The 24,933-nt window shown below is 36.6% G+C and overlaps 1 protein-coding gene across 8 annotated transcripts in view; it reads right to left on the bottom strand.

Annotated features, from left to right (window-relative positions):
- bard1 (BRCA1 associated RING domain 1) overlaps positions 1-24,933 on the bottom strand; it is a 34,015-nt gene that overhangs the window by 5,207 nt on the left and 3,875 nt on the right. For 3 of the 8 annotated variants that reach the window (XR_010897190.1, XR_010897189.1, XM_067410587.1), the window contains exons 1-7: positions 20,144-21,277; positions 18,018-18,098; positions 16,675-16,847; positions 7,637-7,763; positions 7,342-7,474; positions 4,552-4,647; positions 1-16 (exon numbers count right to left, since the gene is read on the bottom strand). The exon at positions 1-16 is cut by the window's left edge. Coding sequence is in view for 6 of the 8 variants with exons in the window: in XM_067410587.1 (XP_067266688.1) it covers positions 1-16; positions 4,552-4,647; positions 7,342-7,474; positions 7,637-7,763; positions 16,675-16,847; positions 18,018-18,098; positions 20,144-21,220 (1,703 nt within the window). In the remaining 2 variants the exon portion in view is untranslated. Of the gene's footprint in view, positions 17-4,551; positions 4,648-7,341; positions 7,475-7,636; positions 7,764-16,674; positions 16,848-18,017; positions 18,099-20,143; positions 21,278-23,698; positions 23,782-23,984; positions 24,116-24,933 lie in introns of those variants that run through there. The other 5 variants (XM_067410584.1, XM_067410586.1, XM_067410583.1 and 2 more) reach the window with 3 other exon arrangements.

Genomic DNA, 24,933 nt, shown 5'->3' with positions numbered 1-24,933 from the left:
TCTTCTTCGGTTGTACCTGCACTCACTCATCAAAACCTCTCTTCAGACTGGTACCTTTCCCACATCATTGAAGGAGACTCGGATAACCCCACTGCTTCAGAAACCCACTCTAAATCCAGCACATTTAGAAAACTACAGACCGGTATCCCTTCTTCCATTCATTGCTAAGACAGTCGAGCAAGTTGTGTTCAACCAAGTCACTACTTTTCTCACCCAGAACAACCTCCTGGACAACAACCAGTCTGGTTTCAAAGGCGGCCACTCAATCGAGACTGTCTTGCTCTGGGTTATTGAAGCTCTGTGACTGCCAAGAGCAGCTTCCAAATCACCAGTACTCATCTTTCTGGATCTGTCTGCTGCTTTTGTCACGGTTAACCACCAGATCCTCCTGTCGACCCTCCTGACAATGGGCATCTCAGGAACCGCACTCCAGTTTTGCCTCTCAGGTGACCTTCGGGGTGTGTTGGAGGGGTGAGGTGTCCAAGCCGCAACATCTAGCTATTGGGGTGCCTCAGGGCTCAGTGCTTGGACCACTTCTCCATCTATATGACATCACTAGGATCTTTCATTCAGATACATGGCTTTTCCTATCACTGGCATGCTGATGACATACAACTCTACCTCTCATTTCAGCTAGATGATTTGATGGTAGCTGCTTGCATATCAGCCTGGCTGACAGACATTTCAGACTGGATTAAGGACCACCAACTTCAACTCAACCTTGCAAAGACAGAACTGCTTGTAAACTCGGCCAAACCCAACACTTCTTCACAACTTCTCCATTCAGCTAGGTTCATCATCCATAACCCCTTCCAGGACAGCCAGGAACCTCTGAGTTGTAGAATGATTTATAGAATGTTATTATTAACATAAAATAAGCATGACCTTAAGTTTACTTTTCATCCTTTAAAATTAAAATACTGTTTATTTTCATACTATTATTAGTACACAATATTACTAATATATAGTATAAAATAAATACAATACCAAGTGCAAACGGGCCAGGAATGAAAATCAAATTGGAGTGGTAACCAACCATTTTTGTCCACATCCCACTCTAGTCTCTTATCGTAATGGAAAACCCCAAACTTTAGATTAAAATTTTGCATACCGTTGTGGCAGTGTGCCGCTGAGCCATTAGCAAGATTAGTATTTCTGCATCCAAAGTGTCACTGTGTGTCGCTATCTCTATATCCAGCCTAGCCCATGGTATCAGAACACCGACACCACCTATAGGAGCGAGCGCAGGCACACGCAGAATCCTCCATAGTAATCATGAGCTGTAATTGCACTTCCTCTGCCTCTTTAATTACAGTGTTCATTTCCCGGGACCCTGTGAGGGCGGAGGCGGTGAGAATGCTACATCCCGGGGTTAATCCGACTCTCTCTCTGGACGATAGGGCCAGGTTGTTAGCCGAGCACCAAAGAGCCATTAGCATATTAGCTAATTAGATTCACGATGATGGGAGACATCGAAGCTCAGCATGCGTGTGTGCGGTGGGTGGCTGTGGATCATGGCGCTGGCAGCTCACACACTCATGGGCACTGAACCGTGATACACTGAGCCATGGAGACCCATACAGAAAAGCTGAGGCACAGCATCAAGAGCTCATACACTGTGGCACAGACAAGAGGGCTAAACTGAATGATGTATACTTACTCACTCATTCTTTCTTTATGCCTGCACAAAAATCGTATTGCGATGTGATATGAATGGCCATATAATAAAAACGCAACATCTCATGTTACTGCTGCTAAGATGTGAAGGGTAAAAGAACAAAAAGTCTCCGATTTGAAGGGGCTATATGTAGAATTCAGAAACCCTTGTTATTAGCAACACCGGTGGCCTCTTTGCATTCACATCATACCTGAAGTGAAAAGTGGATTTTTCCATTCTTATTCTAAATCTTATTCTTATGATATTTGATAAAAGTGATATAATAAGTAATATTAAAGGTGCCCTAGAATCAAAAATTGAATTTACCTTGGCATAGTTGAATAACAAGAGTTCAGTGCATGGAAAAGACATACATTGAGTTTCAAACTCCATTGCTTCCTCCTTATCTAAATCTCATTTGTTTAAAAGACCTCAGAAAAACAGGCGAATCTCAACATAACACCGACTGTTATGTAACAATTGGGATCATTAATATGTACGCCCCCAATATTTGCATATGCCAGCTCATGTTCAAGGCATTACACAAGCCAGTATTAATGTCTGGATGTGCAGAGCTGAATCATCAGACTAGGTAAGCAAGCAAGAAGAATAGCGAAAAATGGCAGATGGAGCAATAATAACTGACATGATCCATGATATCATGATATTTTTAGTGATATTTGTAAATTGTCTTTCTAAATGTTTCGTTACCATGTTGCTAATGTACTGTTAAATGTGGTTAAAGGGTGGTTAAAAATTTAAAGGGGCCGCAGCCTGAAACGGTGCATAGTTAATGATGCCCCAAAATAGGCAGTTAAAAAAATTAATTTAAAAAAATCTATGGGGTATTTTGAGCTGAAACTTCACAGACACATTCAGGGGACACCTTAGACTTACATTACATCTTGCGAAAGAACACTCTAGGGCACCTTTAAATTAGTAATAATAATGAACACTAAATATTTAATATTATTATTAGAATATTACATTAAGCATATATGCTGTATATAACTCTATAGGCTATAACTCAAGAAAGGCTTTAGAGTTTTAGTTTGTAGCTGACAACAGTTTCTACTTAAAGGAACACTCCACTTTTTTTTAAAATAGGCTCATTTTCCAACTCCCCTAGAGTTAAACAGTTGAGTTTTACCGTTTTCAAATCCATTCATCCGATCTCCGGTTCTGGCAGTACCACTTTTAGCATAGCTTAGCATAGTTCATTGAATCTGATTAGACCGTTAGCATCGCGCTTAAAAATGACTAAAGAGTTTTGATATTTTTCCTATTTAAAACTTGACTCTTCTGTAGTTAAATCGTGTACTAAGACTGACAGAAAATAAAAAGTTGCGATTTTCTAGGCTGATATGGCTAGGAACTATACTCTCACTCAGGCGTAATAATCAAGGAACTTTGCTGCCATGGCTGCAGCAGTGCAATGATATTACGCAGCGCCTGTGAGCCCCTGCTTGCACAGGGAACGTGCCTTGCAACCATGGAGACGTTTGTGAGAGACGCTGCGTAATATCATTGCACTGCTGCAGCCATGATGCGGCAGCAAAGTTCCTTGATTATTACGCCTGAATGAGAGTATAGTTCCTAGCCATATCAGCCTAGAAAATCGCAACTTTTCATTTTCTGTCGGTCTTATTACACGATTTAACTACAGAAGAGTCAAGTTTTAAATAGGAAAAATATCAAAACTCTTTAGTCATTTTTAAGCGCGATGCTAACGGTCTAATCAGATTCAATGAACTATGCTAAGCTATGCTAAAAGTGGTACCGCCAGAACCGGAGATCGGATGAATGGATTCGAAAACGGTAAAACTCAACTGTTTAACTCTAGGGGAGTTGGAAAATGAGCCTATTTTCAAAAAAAGTGGAGTGTTCCTTTAAGTAATGCATTCAATCATGGCCTTCTTCTGTGACCCTGTGTTACCTTATTAGATTTGTATAATAACTAGAGCTGGTTAGAAATGCTTTGAATTACGTGAATGTGAAAATATAGTGAATCTGGAGCACTTGAAACACACTATAGATTTAAATCAAGATACATCAAGCATTTCCAATATCCAGCGAGTAACATTTCTACCGCTTTTTTTTTTTCAAATCTATAGGGAAAACTGATAGATAATGCAGTAAATCTGCCATCAAAAGGTGTTGTCTGCCGTGGGCTGGATATTAAAGATGGATAGTAAATATGTTCACAATAACCAAAATCAAAAAAATAGATAGCTTAGAGAACACCTCACCCAGCAATGATCCCTCTAGGCTGCATGTGAGAACGGCAGTGCATTTCAGATGTTGCTCCCGCATAGGGCAAAATGAATTCAGCACAGAAGGCAAACTCAAATAAAAAAAAGGCAAAAAAAAAAAAAAAAAAAGCATGGGATTTTGTGAATCGGAGCTCAATTAATGGGTACAGCTTCATTCGGAGTCTATTGATTTTCACTACTGAACTGAAATTGTGAGAAATCTTACATATGGAAATATTCATTGCTGATTAATTCACAAGAAAAGGCATACATGCTAAGTTTATAGCTGCATCAAATGGAATAGAAAAAATAAAGAGCATTTTCAAACATACGGAAACTGTGCAAATATTATTATTAATATTTTACTAGGTTAGTTATTTCTATTGGTTTTCCAATAGGAATAGGCATTGCTTATCAAGAACAATACAGAGTAAATACTGCTCACCAGAATGCATGTTTCCAAATCTGTATGTTGGCAGAAGCACGTAAACCTATTACTTCGGGGACTATATTAAAAGTTCTATCACTTAGAAAACCTAGTGTTCAGAAAGAGACATTTGAATAGTACTAATATTCATGCAAACTTCTCTAACTAAAACATTTGTACCAATCTAAAGCTTTGACTCATTACTTTGCACTTACAGCTGAAACGGAGTATCCAGCAGCAGTTGAGGATGCCCTGCAGTGTGGTCAGGGTAGAGGGCATGAAGGGAACATCTGGTACAACCACATGGGTGACTGGAGAGACATTTAATCAAAGAGGGAAGCAGTTAATCACAAAAAATAAACAAATAAATGACTATTAATATAGTAATATATATTACATCAGATTCTTGGTTACTCTCAGTACTATCTAGTATATATTAGATAAATATGGAATTAATTAATATTTTCAATTAGCTTTTATTTTTATAGATTTAGTTTCAGCAATTTAGTTTTATCATTGTTATTAGTTTTTATTTCTTTTATTTTATTTCATTTACACTACAGGGTCTTGATTCCCAATTCCAATCTCTTGACTATATATCCGTTTTTTTGATGACCAGATTACATCATCTTTTAAGTGTGACCACTTTTTGAGTCACTTAGCGAAACAACCCAAGGTAGACATACTGATCCGGAAAAAGTTTAGCGCAGGGACTAGACAAGAATGAATCTTTTTAGTGTGCCATCAAATGCGTGAGACGGTGTGCTTATGTTAAAAACGAAATAACTTTATTTCTACATCATTTTAATACATGTTTTGCGATAGAAATGTTAAAAGACCAATAGTAACATTGAGTGATGCAAACTACCCGATTTTTTCTCAAATATGTCCATTTGGAATTGAAAATATACATTTACGTGATTCATGTAATTCCTAAGTGTGACGAGACACTTTTACATTAAATTCGGCATACAAATAAAAGTAGACTACATGTGTGCATGTTTTAATGCAAACATTATTTGCATATACTTCAAAAATGATTATTTCCCAACTAGAATTAGACCAAGAATTTACTAGAAATTCTAGGATATAATTACTAGAATTTAATAGCCCTTTTGGCCTCTGAACTTGAGTACCCCTGCCCTAAAGGAACATGGTGATGGAAAAAGAAAAATGTGATGAGAGGAAAAAATACATCAATGCTTTTGCGTTCTCTCACAAATGTTTTGCGTTCTACGAGAAAGTTTGCATTTGTTTGCAAAATTGCAAGCAGTTCTTTGCGAGCAAATGCAAAGTTTCTCGGGGGAACACAAAAGCATTGACATATTTTTTCCTCCCATCTCATATTTTTTTCCATCTCTATGTCCCTTCAGGGTCTCTGTAAATATTCTCCACAAACCATTTTTAATATAGTTTGTTTGTCATAGTTTTAATATAATTAATGAACAAAACTGCTCACAAAGCTACTATATAGAGGCCCCTAAAATAGAAGTAGTATGCTACACTTCACCAAGCCCTAGAGATCATTTTAATTCTAGAAAACGCAAAGCTCTCCTCTTTGTTGTGTGACAAACGCACAGCCTACATTCTTTGAGAAAATTGCTTTTTGCCCTTGTTCAGCTATGTGCAGTGTATGAGAAACTGCTTCAATTACTTTAATTTTACTCTGTTTCAACTTTGATTGCTTAGAAGATGAGACACTGCACATTGTTTGTCTGTTGGTGTGATTTCTGGAAGAGTCGAAAGACTCTGCAAGAGCTACATTTGTCACTGAAAGTGCTGGTTTCATAATGTATGATTTCATAATATCTCTCTTATGCTCCAGCTGGATGCCTGGTAATGCTCTTCTATGTGATAGAAGAAAGGCAAAAAAAGAAGAGACACTTCATTTCACTGCTCTGAAAATGTTTCATTGTTGTCGTCTCCAAGTGCTGAGCCGTCCACATGATGTTTGGATAGTTCTGTCCTCAGCGCACACACAAAAACTTTAAGACCTGACATGCAATTAAATTTAACAACATTTATTCTGATTACATGCCACATACTGTATTTTATGATAATATGCATTATATGATTGTATGAAGGAAAATTAGCAAGTCAAAAAATCTGCTTGGATGATTTGTTTAGCACATAACTATACTAGAGCTAATATAAACACTCATGCGCTTATGTATATGTAAATAAGCTTATGCTGCCACTAGGTTAACTTGATTGGTCCATTGTTTTAAAACCGATATTAGACTGCCCTGCATGTCTAATACAACTTCACAAATGTATTAAAAGTAATTTTACAATTTTTTAATGTAGTTCTTCCAATCAGAATTTAGAGTCAAAATTGTAATTTTACTGTTTTGGAGTATTTTGTTTGCCACTGATATTAAATAATATGAAGCGGTGTTTGAACTGTCTTCATTTGCTATGTTTTCATTAGTAAAGAATTTAATTAACTTATTTTTCATGTACACTAGTACACTACTGTTCAAAAGCTTGGGGTATAAGTTTTTTATGAAAGAAACAAATACTTGTATTCAGCAAGGATGCAATTAATTGATTAAAAAAAAAAGAGACAGTAAATACATTTTTAAGGTTACAAAAGATTTCTATTTCAAATAAATCCTGTTCTCTTGAACTTTCTTTTTATCATGGTTTCCACAAAAATATTAAGCAGAACAACTGTTTTCAACATTATTATCAATGTTATAAGAAATGCTTCTTGAGCAGCCAATCAGCATTTTAGAATGATTTCTGAAGGAAGACTGGAGTAATGATTCTGAAAATTCAGCTTTTCCATTACAAAAATAAATTACATTTTAAAATATATAGAAAACAGTAATATTGTGAAATATTATTACAATTTAAATAACTGTTTTGACATTTTTTGATCAAATAATTGCAGCCATGGTGAGCATAAAGACTTCTTTCAAAACCATTAAAAAAAACGTATCAAACCCGTACTATGAAATACTTCCCACTCGTTCCTTTACACAAAAACTCAGGAGATATACCTGCGCTTGAAAAGGACTTCACTTCTTTTCCTCCAAAGAGTTGAGCTGCTTTGACGAGCTGCTTCTGCTGAGTCTGCGTCAGCTGACTGCCAATCAAAACCACTGGACCCGTCTCCCGCACACAGCCTACAGCCTGCAAGAATACAAATAAACTATACCGCACACTTCATTTGCATTTATGCAGTTCTTTTATTCTTGACAGACGCTGTCACAAAGAAACATACAAGATGAAGTACAAAATACCAGCAATTTTGGTCTGTGTCTATTTGTTTATGAGACAGTTCGGGTCGTGTACCTTACTGAGGCTGGCGGGGGGCCTCAGGGTGGTTGTTAAAGGATGCGGTGCCTCTGGGGCCATTCTTAGGACCTCTTGCATTTCTGGAGTCAGTGCATAATCCACCGGCTGCAGGCCAAGCATATTCCTGCGAAACACAGACATATGTATAGTTTATGCAAAGTACTCTTTATTGAAACCAAAAACATTTTCAAGGACATACTTGACATACTGTTTATCCTTCTAGATGTTTTCTGTTAAGCCTAGTAATGCATCGTACACAAAGAAAAGTTGGTGCTCCAACCAACTTGAAATAAATAAACCTCATAAAATGGTGCACTTTGTAGATTTGTTTTGGGAACTTCAAAGCCATATCATTTTGTGGCTTAAAAAGGAGCTCACAAGCTCCCCACTTTGTGCTATTTTAACAAAAGTTAATGCAACTGGTCTAGTCTCGACCAATCATTGAGGATGGGGAGGCTTGTGGCAGAGGGGAAAAAAAGGCTGATACAAATGTGAATGTAATATTGTTTAATTGGCTTTAAAAATCTTGAGACAGTACTCTTTTATTTATAATAGTGTTTATAAAGCAAGTAAACAAAATCTTTATTTTTTCTTCAATAAGAATTTTAGAATTGCTATGAGTCTCCCAAGTACTTAAAGCAAGATGATTTTCCTGCACACTGCTGTAGCTGGCAAACTTCCTTGTATTTGTTTAATATAATCATTGCATAAAGAAGCATTCTGTTGAAATAAATGGGATTTTGCAAGCTACAGCAGTTTATGGGTTTTTATTTTCCCTTTCTGAATAGTTATCCATGTCATGCGTACCTGTTGCAACCATCAAGATGTGTTGATATAACGTAAAATTTTAGTAAAAATAAAAGTTTTGAAAGAAAAATAATACTTTTATTCAGCAATGATGCATTAAGTTGATTAAAAGTGACAGTAAAGATGTTTATAATGTTACAAAAGATTTGTGCTGCAAATAGGTGCTGTTCTTTTGAACTTTCCAATCATCAAAGAATCTTGAAACCCTTTAATTCTCCTGCTCCACGCCCCAAGAGCTTGCGCTTGCCTTAAACAACATAAAAAAAGTTCAAACAGCTAATATAACCCTCAAAATGGATCTTTACAAAGTGTTCATCGTGCAGCATGTCTAATCGCGTAAGTACAGTGTTTATTTTGATGTTTACATTTGATTCTGAATGAGTTTGAGGCTATATGCTACACTGTTGGAGAGATTTATAAAGAATGAAGATGTGTTTATGAATTATACAGACTGCAAGTGTTTAAAAATGAAAATAATGACAGTCTTGTCTCCGTGAATACAGTAAGAAACGATGGTAACTTTAACCACATTTAACAGTACATTAGCAACATATCATATATATCATGTTATCATGGATCATGTCAGTTATTATTGCTCCATCTGCCATTTTTTGCTATTGTTCTTGCTTGCTTACCTAGTGTGATGATTCAGCTGTGTACATCCATGCGTTCTGCCCTTGTCTAATGACTTTCATAATGTTGGGAACATGGGCTGGCATATGCAAATATTGGGGCGTACAGCCCCACTGTTACGTAACAGTCGGTGTTATGTTGAGATTCGCCTGTTCGTCGGAGGTCTTTTAAACAAATGAGATTTATATAAGAAGGAGGAAACAATGGAGTTTGAGACTCACTGTATGTCATTTCTATGTACTGAACTCTTGTTATTTAACTATGCCAAGGTGAATCTAGGGCACCTTTAAGCAGCACATCTTCATAGATAATAATAAAAAAATGCTTCTTGAGCATCAAATCAGTATTAGAATGATTTCTAAAGGAGTTAAGATCTAGTAACACTGAAAACTGAAGTAACAGCTGCTGAAAATTACTATATTAAAATAGAAAACTATTCCAAAAATTGGAATAATATTTGATAATGTTACTTGTTTTTTTTTACTGTATTTTTGATCAAATAAATGCAACCCTGGTGAAAATAAGAGGCTTGTTTCAAAAACTTAACTTAAAAATATATTTTATTTACTATGATTATGCCAATGCATAGTTATGCAGTTTAAGTTTGTCCCAAATGTGGATGCTTTTATAACCGAGATAGTCTTGCGGACTAGTGCCCCATAGGTCTGTACTGCTTTATGCCAAAGCATAGGACATTTGAGTGTGGCATTATGGACAGGGTTTCAAAACACTCAAGCGTTTGCAGATTACGACCTTGTTTAAAAAGTGCAACTCACTTAGTATGCAAAACCATAAGATGAGCGAGAGGTTAAGGCCTAGGACAAACCTGAAACGGATCTGTTTGGAAAGCAATATGTAACAGCCCCTCGTCGGATCATTTGTCCCTGTTGGCTGGTAGGGGAAGAGAGGTGGAAATGAAAGAAAGTGGAGAGGGATGTATGTTGAGATTAAGCTTTAGCACAGATAACACCTGGGGGGCAATTAAGAGGTCCACTGGTCCATAAAATTTCATTTGGATTCATGAGCCACCCCAAACCCCCAAACCCTCTCCACACTCCCATAGGATGTAAATGATTTTGTTTAGGTCGGTGCACAGCTTCTAATCTCAAAAAGTGAAAATCCAATAATGCCAAAGTGTCTCATATGCAGACGCCACATACGTGTGTGTGTGTGTGTTACCCATACTGATAAAGGGGAGGTGTGTATTCATCACCTCCAGCAAAATAAGACACTCCATGCAGTTAAAGAGTGATATTAGTAAGCTAAAACCTCTCAGCAACTGCATCTATCTTGCAGTTGACAAATCAGACACAGATGCCAGCGGTAAAGGGACCAATGAATCACAGATCGATGGAGATGTGAAAATTAGTCCTCAGAGGTGCTCCAGCTGTTCCTGTCCGCATAACCGAAGCAATCAAGAATGGTGGCGCTAAGCACTAGAGCTAACCAGATCTCATCGATTGAAAGAACGAAGTGCGCTCCTTTGCTCGGATCAGATCAACAAAACAAATCAAGCTTATGCAAGGCCAATCAATCTAAATTTTCCTACCAGTACACAGCTGTTGTGTTCCAAAGCCTAGTGAACTGCCTTACTAAATGTCATGACATCTTGTTTATGCTGCCTACTAAAACGACTAAGACCAGAATGCACTGCACCAAGCTGAAAAAATGCAAAAGATTAGTGGTTGACCATAGCTTTTTCAATGGTGTTGCAGATACCGAAAATTGGCCTAGTCGCTATTGAAGGTTACAACCATCGAAGATGAGGGACAAAGCGAAAGTTGATTATAAATATACAATAAAAAAGTAAATATAATGGCTGCTGAAAATTCAGTTGTGCCACCACAGAAATTACATTTAAGGGGCGGCTCCTTTAAAGCTTGTCAGTGACTGGCCACTCTTATGATTGGCTGATGTCACTGCATAGGAAACAGTATCAACGCTTCCCTCACTATTGACGCGTTGTATGACATAGGATGTAGGAGTAGCGTAAGTTTAGACGCCTCTAGTGGTTTAAACAAATAGGGCTGTGCAACAAATTCAAGCTTCTCTTCTCTTGTATCGAAATCCTCTGATATTTTCCTTTAAAATTTCTAATTTTATAGAATTAGACTTCTTATTTGTGACCAGTGTTTTGTTTTGCTCTATCCTCTGCACTTGCACGTTCATCTTCAAATCATGCGTCGGGTCAGGGGTTACTCTTTCACCACAAATCGATGCGTACGGCCATCTGCTGGAAGCTAGTTATTGTAGTTAAAGTTTAAATATGGATATTTTTCTTACAAAAACCCATCGCTTCGCTTCAGAAGGCCTTTATAAACCCCCTAGAACCGTATGGATTATTTTTATGATCGATGGATGCATCATTTTGGGCTTCATTTTTTTTTTGGGCTTCAAAATCTCGCCCCCCCCCCAAAGCTTGGAAAAGCCAGGATATTTTTAAATATATCTCTGATTGTGTTCGTCTGGAGAAAAAAAAAGAAAAAAAAAAGTCAAATACACCTAAAATGGCTTGAGGGTGAGTATATCATGGGATAATTTTCATTTTTGGGTGAACTATCCCCTTAAGGATTGTAAAGCAGCTGCTGTCAGATCTAATATAGTTGGATGCTTCATCTTTTAACAAAAGTTACACTGCAAACTCTTCATTACACTGTCTCATTTACAAAACAACCTGCAGTCAAATGCTCTGAACAAACATATACAATATGTCCTCCAACCAATACGCCCCAGTGCTTCCCACACATAGACTTTACTTGGGCGGGCCGCCCACGTATAATAACGGCCGCCCGAGTATATTTTGAGACACATTTTTGCTTTTATTATTTTTATCCTCTTATACTTTTATATCCGCGCAAAATAATGAAACCATTCGCGATTGATTAACTAGTCATTTCGTACCTGCTCGTTATGTGTACGTCAGAACTGTTTACTCCCGCTGACATTCCCACGGGCGCTGCATTTTGCAAAGTCACAAGGGGGTGCTGTTGCACGTTCTATACTCAAAAAAATGCTGGGTTAAAAACAACCCAAGCTGGGTAAAATATGGACAAACCCAGCAGGTTGGGTTAAAAGGCACCTATTATGCCCTCTTTCACATGATGTAATATAAGTCTCTGGTCTGGTCAAGTTTCAGCTTAACATACCCCACAAATTTGCCCCTGTTTTGGGGTGAGTTAAAACATGCCGTTTACTATATTACTATATTGCTGGCTAAAAAAATAAATCCAAAATTGGTTGAAAAAAATGGCTGGGTGAAAACAACCCAATCCCTGGTTTTGTCCATATTTAACCCAGAGTGTACATGCTCGTGCAACAGCGCTTCAGACTGCTTTAAAGTGATTCTCAATCAATGAAAAGCACAGATTTATGCCAAGCGTTTGCTAATGAACTCAAGTTGATGAATTATTACAAAGTTTACTTCATGGCCTTTATATAAAATCTTTTATACGGTTGTAGGATCAGCCTGTAAAAGTACAGATATTTTAAAATAAGAGTCCAGGTGTATTTCGGGCTTGTTTATAATTAAAATTCACATGCTAAGTTTTTGGATTATTGGTATTTTGGTTACACAATAAATTGTACTTAATTTGATTTCCATTTAATTCATAGTAAATCATTGTAGTCTCCCCCACAGGAAGAAAAGACTAAGAACTTTATTTGACACATATATTATTCATTATATAAATTTTACTAGCAAAATCTGTGTCCCATTCACTGAGAGAGACACTATATGACAGCAAGTAGAACATAGGAAAAGGTGAACCATTTAAATGCTGTAATTTTGCATAATTTATAATACATAATAATGCATAATATTAGTATGTAATTAAATGTAATATGCTATGTAATTGAAATTAATTTCAATAAATACAATTACTGTCAAAAATCACACATTATTTGTTTGTCACATGTAGTAGACCATTTTTTGTCGTGGGTAATAGGAGGATTTTTCGCCCGGCTACCACCGCAAGTATATTTCAAACCTGTGGGAAGCACTGCGCCCATATAGGTCGTTTGTCACTTCCCTGAAATACGACCCATAGGAGCGTTTGCTAAAGTTGCGCAACTATTGACAACATATTTCGGGTTTCGCGTAGCTCAACTGGTAGAGCATTGCAATTTACAACAATATGCAATCATGTGATCATGCGATCGTGGGTTCGATCCCAGGAAACGCATGTGCTCATGAATTGTATATGCACTATAAATCGCTAAGGGTAGGTTTAGGGAAGGTGTAGTCGTTAATAAAAAAATGAGTTTTGCTAAATGAAAATGACAAATGGCAGGTAAGGGACCGTGTAAAAAGTCCACACATTGCATTTAAATGAACATGCATTTTGATTGGTAACGACAGTCATACATCATTTCATGATGACAGACGTAACATGACACTGTCATTATTTTTACACCAGGACTGAGGCTTCATGGGACCTTCAAAGGACTCATGACTTTAAAACGTAAATATAGGTCGTAATAAGGTGCTTGAAAAAACAACCTATAGGGTTAAACCTTTGACAAAATCACACCGGAACATTCAGATGTGTGTTCGCACTGCCACTGACCCAGAGAGAGCAGTTATGTATAGTTAGAAATATTCGAATTATCACAGTAGTAGTACAGAGAAGTTTATAGTTTAGATATAAACACTGATGTCTACGGTACCTATCAAAATAGAGCAAATCAAATCACCTTTTGAAAGTAACTTGACGCTTCAAATAAAGATTGTATCAATTATATCATTACACCAGTAGGTGGCGACAAGTGACTTACAAAAATGTATTTGTCATCTAATCATTCATGCAAGAGATTCATTTAAAAAAGCTGATTCATCCAGTAATTAAATTTTTAAAAATTTAAATACTGCAGCAATTAACATTTTGTCAGAACTTAATTATATGTTATTTTGTTTAGTTTTTGTCTGTTCAGAATTGTGGGAGAATCATGATTCTCATTTTACGTGCAGCTCTAACTGCATCCAATTTAGACAGTGTCAGTGATTAAAAAGGGATTGTATTTGGTTTTGACGAGACGCTTACATCCAGTGTAGGCAAATGTCAGCCATTAAGTGACTGAATGCCAGTGGATGGGGCCTATGGTGTGATGATGCATAACTATTCGTTGATGTCTTGCTCTTGCTTTGTTTATAATGAGGAGGAAAATTGCAGGATGATTTAATAGTACAAAGACCTCTTATATGTCAAAAGACAAACAATTTTTCATGTCATAACCCTTTAAAATAGAAAACAGTTATTTTAAATTGTAATAATATATATTAAGCATTGACTATTTTACCTGTTATTTGAGTGCCATGTATTTTTATTCTTTATGTTGTTAGCCTACCAACATGCTATCATCAAACTCCCATACAAAGCGCTATTGTGTGATGTTCTGCAAATAGCTGCCTATGCAGAACTATCCAAATCAGTCACGTATTAGGTTCTGTGGCAGTTAAGTGCTGCTTATGTAGCCAGCAGACAGCTTGCTCGGTTTTGGAACAGAACTACCGGCTCTGTCTTGCTTGTGCTTGCTACCTCCATGGTCCCTCAAGAAGCATCTTTTCAGATCTGAAAAGCATTAAAGATTACTGCTGGTACAGCAAGGATGTGCCAGTCAATTCATACAACACATTACAGCGAAGGCTCTGCCCACAGCAGTTCCCCCCATAGCCCCACTGCTCCGATTCCAGACCGCAAGGAGTGAAAGTGATTGATTATGTCTGACAGGAGTGGATTGCTTCTGTGCAGTGCTTCTATGACAGAGCTGATGCTTCACTTCACCATTGACTAACGAAGCATAAATCTGCTGATGCTTTATGCTCTCCCAATGTACAGCACAGCACTAGTCAATCAATGTACAAAGGGCAGACAGACAAAAAGAGACGCAGAGACGCATGCAGAGAACTCTCGGGATGAGCATTCGTGCATCTGGGTTCACTGCCAATCTTGGGGAAATAAGAGTTCATTAAGATAAAGGGCATGCGGGAAGAAGCGGAGCAGAAGTTCCCGAACATCTCAACACCAGGTATACACGATAATGCAGTTACAAGATATGCACATATAAAATGACAAAATAAAACACTATCACGTAATTGGGTTGAGCGGTATGTATGATGGAATACCATGCAACGGTAGATGTGTGTCAACCTGTAGAGAATTTGCAACATCGTTTGTAGTGCTGAGACTCGTTCAAATGTACTGGAGATATATTGACTTTTCATCATTTAATTGTATTCGTTTTATTGTTTTGATTACAGTTTAATGCTAGATGTATTTAATTGTTATGACAATAAAAATGAATCTAAAATATCCTATTTTTTGGTTTGTGTACATCATTTCAAATGAAAAAAAAAATTATATATATATATATATATATATATATATATATATATATATATATATATATATATATATATATATATATATATATATATATATATATATATATATATCACTGGATTTCCTAATGCATATATGTAGTTTTTGTGGAAACTGTAATACACAATCATTCAAAAGTTTGGGTTAAGTAAGATTTCTTTTGAAGACATTAATACTTATATTCTGCAAGAACACATTAAATTGTTTAAAAGTGACTGTAAAGACATATATAAGTTTACAAAAGATTTCTACTTCAAGAAAATGCTGTTCTTTTCATCTTTCTGTTAATCAACAATCCTGAAAAAAAAAAAAAAACTATTAAGCAGAAAACTGTTTTCAACATTATAGTAAGACAGGAATAAATATATCTTGAAATTCAAAATTTTTGAGCTTGAAATTAGCTGATGATTAATAAAATGCAAGCATTTCTTTTGCTTTCATTGACATGAACTCCTATTAATGAAGATCGGAATTATATCCTTTTTGTGGAGACGCATTTATGTGACCAAGTGTAAACAGTACTGATTTAAAAAAAAATCAGATAGCTATCCGATCAGTAAAAATGCATGAATGTCTAAAAATGGCCCAATGATTCAATAACACATTCATAAAGAGAGCTATTTACTTCATTCCTAAATGAATCAGCTGTTTGAACGAATCAAATTAATGAATGAACGAACAACTCCGTGACTTACTCATTTAGACATTTACCGCCACTTACTGGCAGTTTTAATTTCTTATTTAGAGAATAATTTCATATTTCCATACTAATAAAAATCCCATTAAAGGTATAGTTCACCCAAAAATGAAAATTCTGTCATTATTTGCTCACCCTCATGGCCATTGAAGCCTAAAAGCTTATGTGTAATAAATTCTATGTTGAATCAAATAAAATATTTTATTTTTCTAAAGCTACTTTTTGTAATGTCTATTTGATGCTCTTCTCATTTAACACAATGACTTTAAGAGGGTAATTTCTCAGCCAAATTTGATGTGCGATTAATTAGATTAATTAATCGCCACAGTGTAATTAATTAGATTAAAAATTTTAATCACTTGACAGACCTAATATATCCATAACTTTGTATATGAATATATATATATCAACAAATAATCAACAGAAATTTCTTTGACATCTTTTATCTCCAACCAAACCTCAGCTTCTGGTGATTGGTTAAGTTTTTGATGAGGTGAGAGAATGTGAAGTCAAGTACTCACAGAACACTTTGGGACGCTCCTCGTTCAACCAAGAGCTTGACCACCGCTATATGGCCGTTCCTCACGGCATCATGCAGTGGAGAGTCATTCTGATAGCCTGGTGTGTTCAACAGCGCCCCCTGCTGAAGCAGTTCCTCCACCACTCCCAGATGACCAAGATTACAAGCCTCATGCTGCAAAAACAAAACACAATTATAATACGTAATTGCCTAAGTAGCAGAAATAACAATGTTCTGTCATATTATGACGGATTATATGAGTGAGAGCATTATTATAATAATTTGGACCCAATAATTCCCCAGAATCTACAGCTTAGCAAAGGCCTTTCAGCCAGACCTGTGGAATTTATGACAAGGGGAAATGCAGTTATATATTTGCAGAGATTTTTCTTTAAGAAACTTAGAACATGTTGAGGTTCATTATTCCATATCTGAAAGGTTTTTCATAGAAAATTTATGATTCAGCTGTTAAGACTCCCAATTCTCAGTAGCCTACTGTAATGTGAAGGAAATAATGATATATTATTTAAACTGTAAAGTACATTTATAAAGTACAAATCCAATATAAGGGACCAGACTAGGGATCACACTTTTTTACTCCAGTGAATATTTCTCAGGGTGTGTTTACTTTTTAAAAGGACATTTCTGTGGAGGCACAAAACAGAGCTTCAGCACAAACATTTCCACCAGTATTACTCAGGAAAGAAAGATACAGTTCACTGAAAACACATTAACCTTTTCTCTATATGGGGTAAGCATTGTCTATAACAGTCAGTTTTCACAATGGAACCTGCCATTAAACATAAGCATAATTTATTTATAATTTAGCTCTTGTGACAACTTGCCCTGCTCATAATAGTAGTGCTTGTTGTATTGAATTTATGTTATATGGTTTAATTTAATACCTTTCTGTGGAATGATGTCACTTCTGAAATACAGAGCCTTGTGAGTAAATGCAAACCTATTCATGTGGCAAGAGATGCACAATTTGCACTATTTCCTATAACTGTTCATATTTTATTTTACCACTTCCGAATGCAAAAGCTACATTAATCTTCATCAACTAAATGGAACGCAAGACAAACGATATCAACAAATGAAAATACACAGTATAAAAACAGTACAAAACAAAAAACATGGAAAGGCAATGGTGAAATCTACATTATCTATCAAGACAGTTGAGTATTCACTGAACATGCAGCGTTCTGCTAGGATAACACACATTACTGTACATACAAGGAAAAGCTTTCCAACCATTTTCAGCCCAGACAACCTCGAACAAGAGACAAGGCTGTTATGTGTAAAATATTTATCCTGAATTGTATGAGAGTTCTCTTCGCTCACCAGTGGTGTCCAGCCTGCATTGTCCTTCAGGTTGGGGTCGGCTCCCTGAGCAAGGAGCTTACGGACCTCCTCCACATCACCCTGTACAGAAGACCAGAGTCAAAAGATCAGTGGTAGATATTGATCACCTACACTCAAACTGACCTAGCATCAATCATTAAGTGGTCAAAGTGACTCAAGGCCTGAATACTAACAAAGAACAATCTCAGATACAAGCAAATAAGTGTAGTATTAAATAGTGGATTTAAACTGCTGGTTATATCATGCACAAATTGGTGACATGGACAGGAGGGGGGAAATACTAAGTTTAAATAATAAAATGTAGCTATATAATTGTGCATGTTCAGAATACGAAAATATTCCGGAATTTCGGTGCCATTTTTTATCATTTCAAACATCCTGCAACTTATATAATGCAATTAACAACAAACAAGCAGACAAAATTCTCTTAAGCAAAAATCATTAAGTATGTATTTTGAATTCGGCAAATTATGTTATGTTGGACAACACAGCCGTACAGAAGTGTTTCATCTATTGGGTTTCAGTTTTTATCTCTCCTCACATTTTTTATTTATAGTTTGTGCTTGTTAGGAAATATTAGGCGCATCATTTATATATATATTATATCTAGCACATTTTCCATATGCTAGTAAATTAGTTTCACCATAAATTCTTCAAGGCCAAGCCTAAAGCCTGTTGTTTTTAATGAATGCCACTGTAATTTAGGGTTAGTTTATACTTATTTTTTTCAATCTTGTTCTGTATACTATTAAATTTGAAGAATTTTTGTGAAGTGAGAAAAACTAAAACATATTTTTAGTGATTATAATAAACATTTCATTTTATTTACCTGTAATTTACATTATTTCTGAATGTAATAACAAAATGCTTACATCGATGCAACTTATGATTTTTTCTCTCAACAATAAAATTTTTACCTTTTTTTTTTTTTTTTTTTAAATGTGATAACAATAGGATACATATCATGCATATTATTAAAATTCTGACCAATACATAAAAGCCAATAATTATTTTCATGTTGTGGCCAAAAAGTGATAAATGGCAGATATTCAAATTTATACTACTTGTTTTAATTAATAAAAAAAATAAAACATTAAAAACTAAAATTAAACATTTTAATTGCATTTTAAAAGTCAATGTATGCATTTATACATGTAAAGTATGAAATATATTTATAAATGACAAATGATATTCATTTTGAGATTTGCTAATGATTACATTGAACAGTGTTATTAAATTATTAGCATTTAGATAAAGATAACGGCAAAGGTAATCTAATGTAAAAATAGCGTAAATGAGTATGCACAAATATGCAATTATCAAATATTGACTGAAAACACTTAATTAAAAACAAACAAACAAACAAAAAAAAAAACAATACAGTACCAATATAATGTGCATTCCTACTTAAAGGGGTCATATAATGCCACTCTTACAAGATGTAAAATAAGTCTCCAGAGTGTATATGTGAAGTTTTATCTCAAAATACCCCACTGATCATTTTTATAGCATGTTAAATTTGTCACTTTTCAAGGATGAGCAAAAACGCTGTTTTTGTGTGTGCCTTTAAATGCAAATGAGCTGCTGCTCCCAAGAAGAGGGCGGAGCCAGAGAATATATGCTGCATGAAGATAGAACAGATATAGTTTGGTTATAACTTGTCATGTTATGCTATTGCATTTGTGTTATGTACTATTGCAATATAATGGCCTCACCCCTTACCCAGGGGTGGGGTTTATGTAAATTTTAGGGTTAGTGATGTCACCAACCCAGGAAGAAGGTTGTAGTCCCTACCAGCCATTTGTTATAGCCCTTAAACAGTGATTTCTTTAAAAGAAAACACCTCCCTTTGCTTTGAACTTTGAGCGTCATAACTTTGCAGATGTTGTTTATGCTCTAACAGCAACATCACACACTAACTAAAGTTAAAAAGTGAAATCATAATCAACCACCCCTTTAACTTAGGGAAAAGAAAACATTTTCTATGTCTTGATGCCAAAGGCTTTATTGAAGCACTATTTTAACACAAACGTATCTGTCATTTTACAGAAGCTAGCCAAATTAGACAGATGCCAACAAGCTAATGTGTGGAAATCAACACAAACCTTTATGGAAGCTAAGTGCAGTGGCGTTTCCCCACTGTGGTTCCTCTTCATGAAAGAGGGACTTGTCTGATTGTGTCTCACACTGGAAGACTTCCTCCTAAGGTCAGGGGTAGCTGGTGTGATTGGCTTCACATTGGACTGTCTGGATGTCCTCTGAGAGTGGTCTTCAGTTGGAGAAGTTCCTTCTCTAGATAACCTATTCCTCCATCCTGAATTTCTGGGTTGTTTCGGGGTACTCTGCGGACCATGACTGATCTGATTCTCTCTTGTTCTCTTACCAACTCTGGAAAGGGAAGGCTGAGAAGGCCCTGGAGCATTTTCATTTGATTCTGGTGGGATATCAGTGACAGGCTCAACCTGTTGATCATGATACGATGAACTCAAAGTTGCACAGCTTTGCTTTTCACTGTCTTCAATTTCCATATTGCTTAGAATGCTTTTTTTGGGACTGGGAATTTGATTCTCTCCTTGGTGAGGAGCCTTATGAGTCTCCTCAGGCTGGCTGCGAGGGAAAAGGAAAGAAACTCTCTTTCTGGACCTCCTGTCATCATCTCCAGAGCTCACTTTCTCGTGTTCTTCATCCTTCTTGTCTACACCAGCTTGTTTTCCTAAGGCCCACTGCTGATTGATAGCCTCTAGCTTCAGCCTCTTACATTCCTGCACGGTTTGAGTCCGTGTTGTGGGGCCTTGACCACCGCTGGCATGTCTGTAGACTTGGCTACTCCTTTTTTTCTTTGTTTTCTTATTTGCCTTCCCCAATGGAGGGCTGGACGAGCCAGATTCCTGGGAGGAAGAGGTAAAGTTGAAGACAGACAGGTCCTTGGGTTTGGACGAAGTGGCTTCCTTTCCCTGTACTCCATTTGATTTGCTTGATCCAGCGGGTTTCTCGATACAGCAGCGTATTTTGCGACTTTTTGGGCTAAACCATATCTTGATGTTCTTTTTATTCTTAGAGACAGAGCTCTCTTCTGATTGTACGGCATCAGTGGCCATGGCTAAACAAAGAGAATCACATTGCACCATCAAATAAAAAATAGTCATCTCAGGAAGAAAAATATTTAAAAATGTTGAGCACATTACAGTATTACAGTATTGTTATTACTATTATTATTATTATTATTATTATTATTATTAAAGTACAATTCCACACTTTTTCAGACTCAAATTTCCAAACGATTTTTCAGACCATATTTAACATAAATGGTTCATACAGAATTATTTTCAGCACTATTTTTCAGTGATAGTGAAAGTGATAACATGCGCTTACATGATGAGAAGAAACCTAAAATGCTTTATAACCTGCATATTTGCATAATGAAAATGTTAACCTTGATTTCATTCATTCGTGTTCAACAATCACTAAAAATATGCCATTAAAACTCTCTGCTTGTATGATACATTTATTTTCAGAAATTCTTAAAGGTGCTGTAGAACGTCTTTTTAAAAGATGTAATATAAGTCTAAGGTGTCCCCTGAATGTGTCTGTGAAGTTTCAGCTCAAAATACCCCATAGAATTTTTTTATTCATTTTTTTGGGGGGCATCATTAAATATGCGCCGATTCAGGCGGCGCGGCCCCTTTAACCCTTTCACACGTAAGTTTCAAATATTCTTTCTGACCCCCCAGCGTGAGTTTTTTTAAGGCGACCGTTATTTAGAACTTATCACTTTATGGTTTCCATGGTGACGCGTCATCGCTTATGTGACACACCGCAGCACTGTATGAATGATGATCTGCATTCATTTAATTTTTCCTTTTTATTCAAAATATTCACAAATTTGTTAACTATAGCATGAAATATCTAATATTCCGATTGCCAAATATGTGCAAGTGGATGTGTTTTGCTGTTTAAACACCTTTATAACGATCGCGTTAGTTGAGCCATATGAGCGATGGGCGCCGCCATGTTAGTTTGCACCGCGCAGAGAATCGGATCTGTTGGATTTACAAGCCGTGAATTTATCCACTTCTCCCGAAATACATGAAAGTAAGTGTGCCAGTGAACTGAGGAAGAATAGAGTAAGCTTTTAAGTTACTTTCACAATGTATATCTGATATGAATTAAACGTGTTGTCAAGTTATAATGGAAAGGGTTGTTATTTCCGCTTCTATAGACATCATTGTGTATTTTACAAACTCTAAATATATTGTTTAGTTAATACTCATGTGCATTTAATGTCTGAAACCTGAAATGAACATTATTTGGTTGAAAACACTGTGATATGAAAAGCGCTGCGCGCATCCGTCTCTGGTCTAGCGCCAGTTAAAGCGTGCACGCACATTTGAATTTGGCAGTTGATCACGTAATGCACTGAACGTTCTAATCACACCGGTGTGATCGTACGCTCCTGGGGCCAGCAAAGACTAATCACACCGGTGTGATCGTACGCGTCAAAGGGTTAAATCTCGTGCTCTCCTCCCCCGTAGCTCGTGCTTGCCTTAACCAGCATAAACAAAGTTCACACAGCTAATATAACAATTATATTTACAATGTGTCCGTCATGCAGCATGTCTAATCACGTAAGTATGGTATTTATTTGGATGTTTACATTTGATTCTGAATGAGTTTGATGGTGCTCCGAGGCTAAAGCTAACATTACACACTGTTGGAGAGATTTATAAAGAATGAAATTGTGTTTATGAATTATACAGACTGCAAGTGTTTAGTCTTGTGTCCGTGAATATAGTAATAAACAATGGTAACTTTAACCACATTTAACAGTACATTAGCAACATGCTAACGAAACATTTAGAAAGGCAATTTAGAAATATCACTAAAAATATCATGTTATCATGGATCATGTCAGTTATTATTGCTCCATCTGCCATTTTTCGCTGTTGTTCTTGCTTGCTTACCTAGTCTGATGATTCAGCTGTGCACTGATAATGCCTTGTACATGAGCTGGCATATGCAAATATTGGGGGCGTACATATTATTGATCCCGACTGTTACATAACAGTCGGTGTTATGTTGAGATTCGCCTGTTCTTCGGAGGTCTTTTGCACAAATCAAATTTACAAAAGAAGGAGGAAACAATGGAGTTTGAGACTCACTGTTTGTCATTTCCATGTACTGAACTCTTGTTATTTAACTATGCCAAGATAAATTCAATTTTTATTTCTAGGGAACCTTTAATTTTATATTTTACAAAACTAATTGGGGCAATAATAGTCTGGAAACGTATATATATGAATTTGGCTGTTACATTTATTTTTTAAAAGATTTCTCCCTTTCATCATCTGAGACTTCCGTATTTGTCATTGACCCTTACGCTTCAAAAAGCAACCTTTGAAAGAACAGTGGGCTTTGACATTATTTTAAGTAGTAGCTAAATGTCCCCTCCTGATGTTAACCTTATAATGTTGGCAGAGCTAAAGCAGAGTGTGGTGTGTAAAGGTGTAATGAGCACATTTATTCGCTGGTTTTATCCACTTCTCCTGCCTAGCAGTTGTCTTTGATGCTACAACAGCACCAGCATGAGTGAACCAGCATGACCTCTCCACCAACTCAATCTCCTCTGCAGCGTTAAACACCCTGACCCCTGAGGCACAGACCTGTCTGTCAGACAGCACATCTCTCTGCCATCGGCAACAGCACCCCTAGCTTCAACTCAGCTCGGAGGAAACCACTGGAGCTACTATGGAAAATTACATTGCATAATTATAGTCATTATCAAGCTCAAAGTTCAGTTGGGGATTTGTGTGTTGAAAAAAAAAAAAAAGGAACATCAATTGAAGAAGTTCAAAGTGTTCAGTACATTACATTCAGGGATGTAATAATATACATGTATTAAGGTTATAATTGGGTGCTTGATGTCATAATGTGAAGGTCTTGTCTTACTTGAGGACTCTGATGGATTCAGGAGGGACTCCAGCTTGCAGAATATCTCGGTTATGTTACTGAGCTGTCTGTTAATTCCAATGTCTTTCACCCAAGCAGGACCATCACCAGCATGAGGTGCTGCAAAAGACCTATAGGACAGACCACATGCATAGAATTGTTCAAAATTAAGAAATTTTAAAATGTACATTTTACATACATTGTACATTTTCCAACTCACCAATTTTTACTCGCATTTGGTGAGTGTTAATTTTAGGCCCTGTAAAATGAACACTCTCCAAGCGCCAAATGCGAGTAAAAATTGGTGTTGGCGAGTATACGAAACTGTCAGTTGCCAGTTGGCCGGTATCATTTTTATGAATTCTAACAATGCAATGTTAGAATGCAAAGGCAAGTTTTCTGTGCGTAAAAATACGAAGTGCGCACCCAGAAAGCTGTGTCTCAGACATCGCGGAAATACTGAATTTAGCTCTTTTTCACATCTTTTTGCTCTTCAGAGAACAAATTTATACAAAGTATCCAAGTAAACATAGTCAGTTATGTCTTAAAGGAACACTCCACTTTTTTTGAAAATAGGCTCATTTTCCAACTCCCCTAGAGTTAAACAGTTGAGTTTTACCGTTTTCGAATCCATTCAGCCGATCTCCGGTTCTGGCGGTACCACTTTTAGCATAGCTTAGCATAGTTCATTGAATCTGATTAGACCGTTAGCATTGCGCTAACTTTGCTGCCGTATCATGGCTGCAGCAGTGCAATGATATTACGCAGTGTCTCTCACAAACGTCTCCATGGTTGCAAGGCACGTTCCCTGTGCAAGCAGGGGCTCACAGGCGCTGCGTAATATCATTGCACTGCTGCAGCCATGGAACGGCAGCAAAGTTCCTTGATTATTACGCCAGAATGAGAGTATAGTTCCTAGCCATATCAGCCTAGAAAATCACAACTTTTT

The sequence above is a fragment of the Chanodichthys erythropterus genome, chromosome 14 (assembly GCF_024489055.1).
Source record: "Chanodichthys erythropterus isolate Z2021 chromosome 14, ASM2448905v1, whole genome shotgun sequence".
Taxonomy (NCBI): domain Eukaryota; kingdom Metazoa; phylum Chordata; class Actinopteri; order Cypriniformes; family Xenocyprididae; genus Chanodichthys; species Chanodichthys erythropterus.
Note: the sequence above shows the minus strand (reverse complement) of the source record. Positions and strands in the feature narration are given on the sequence as shown.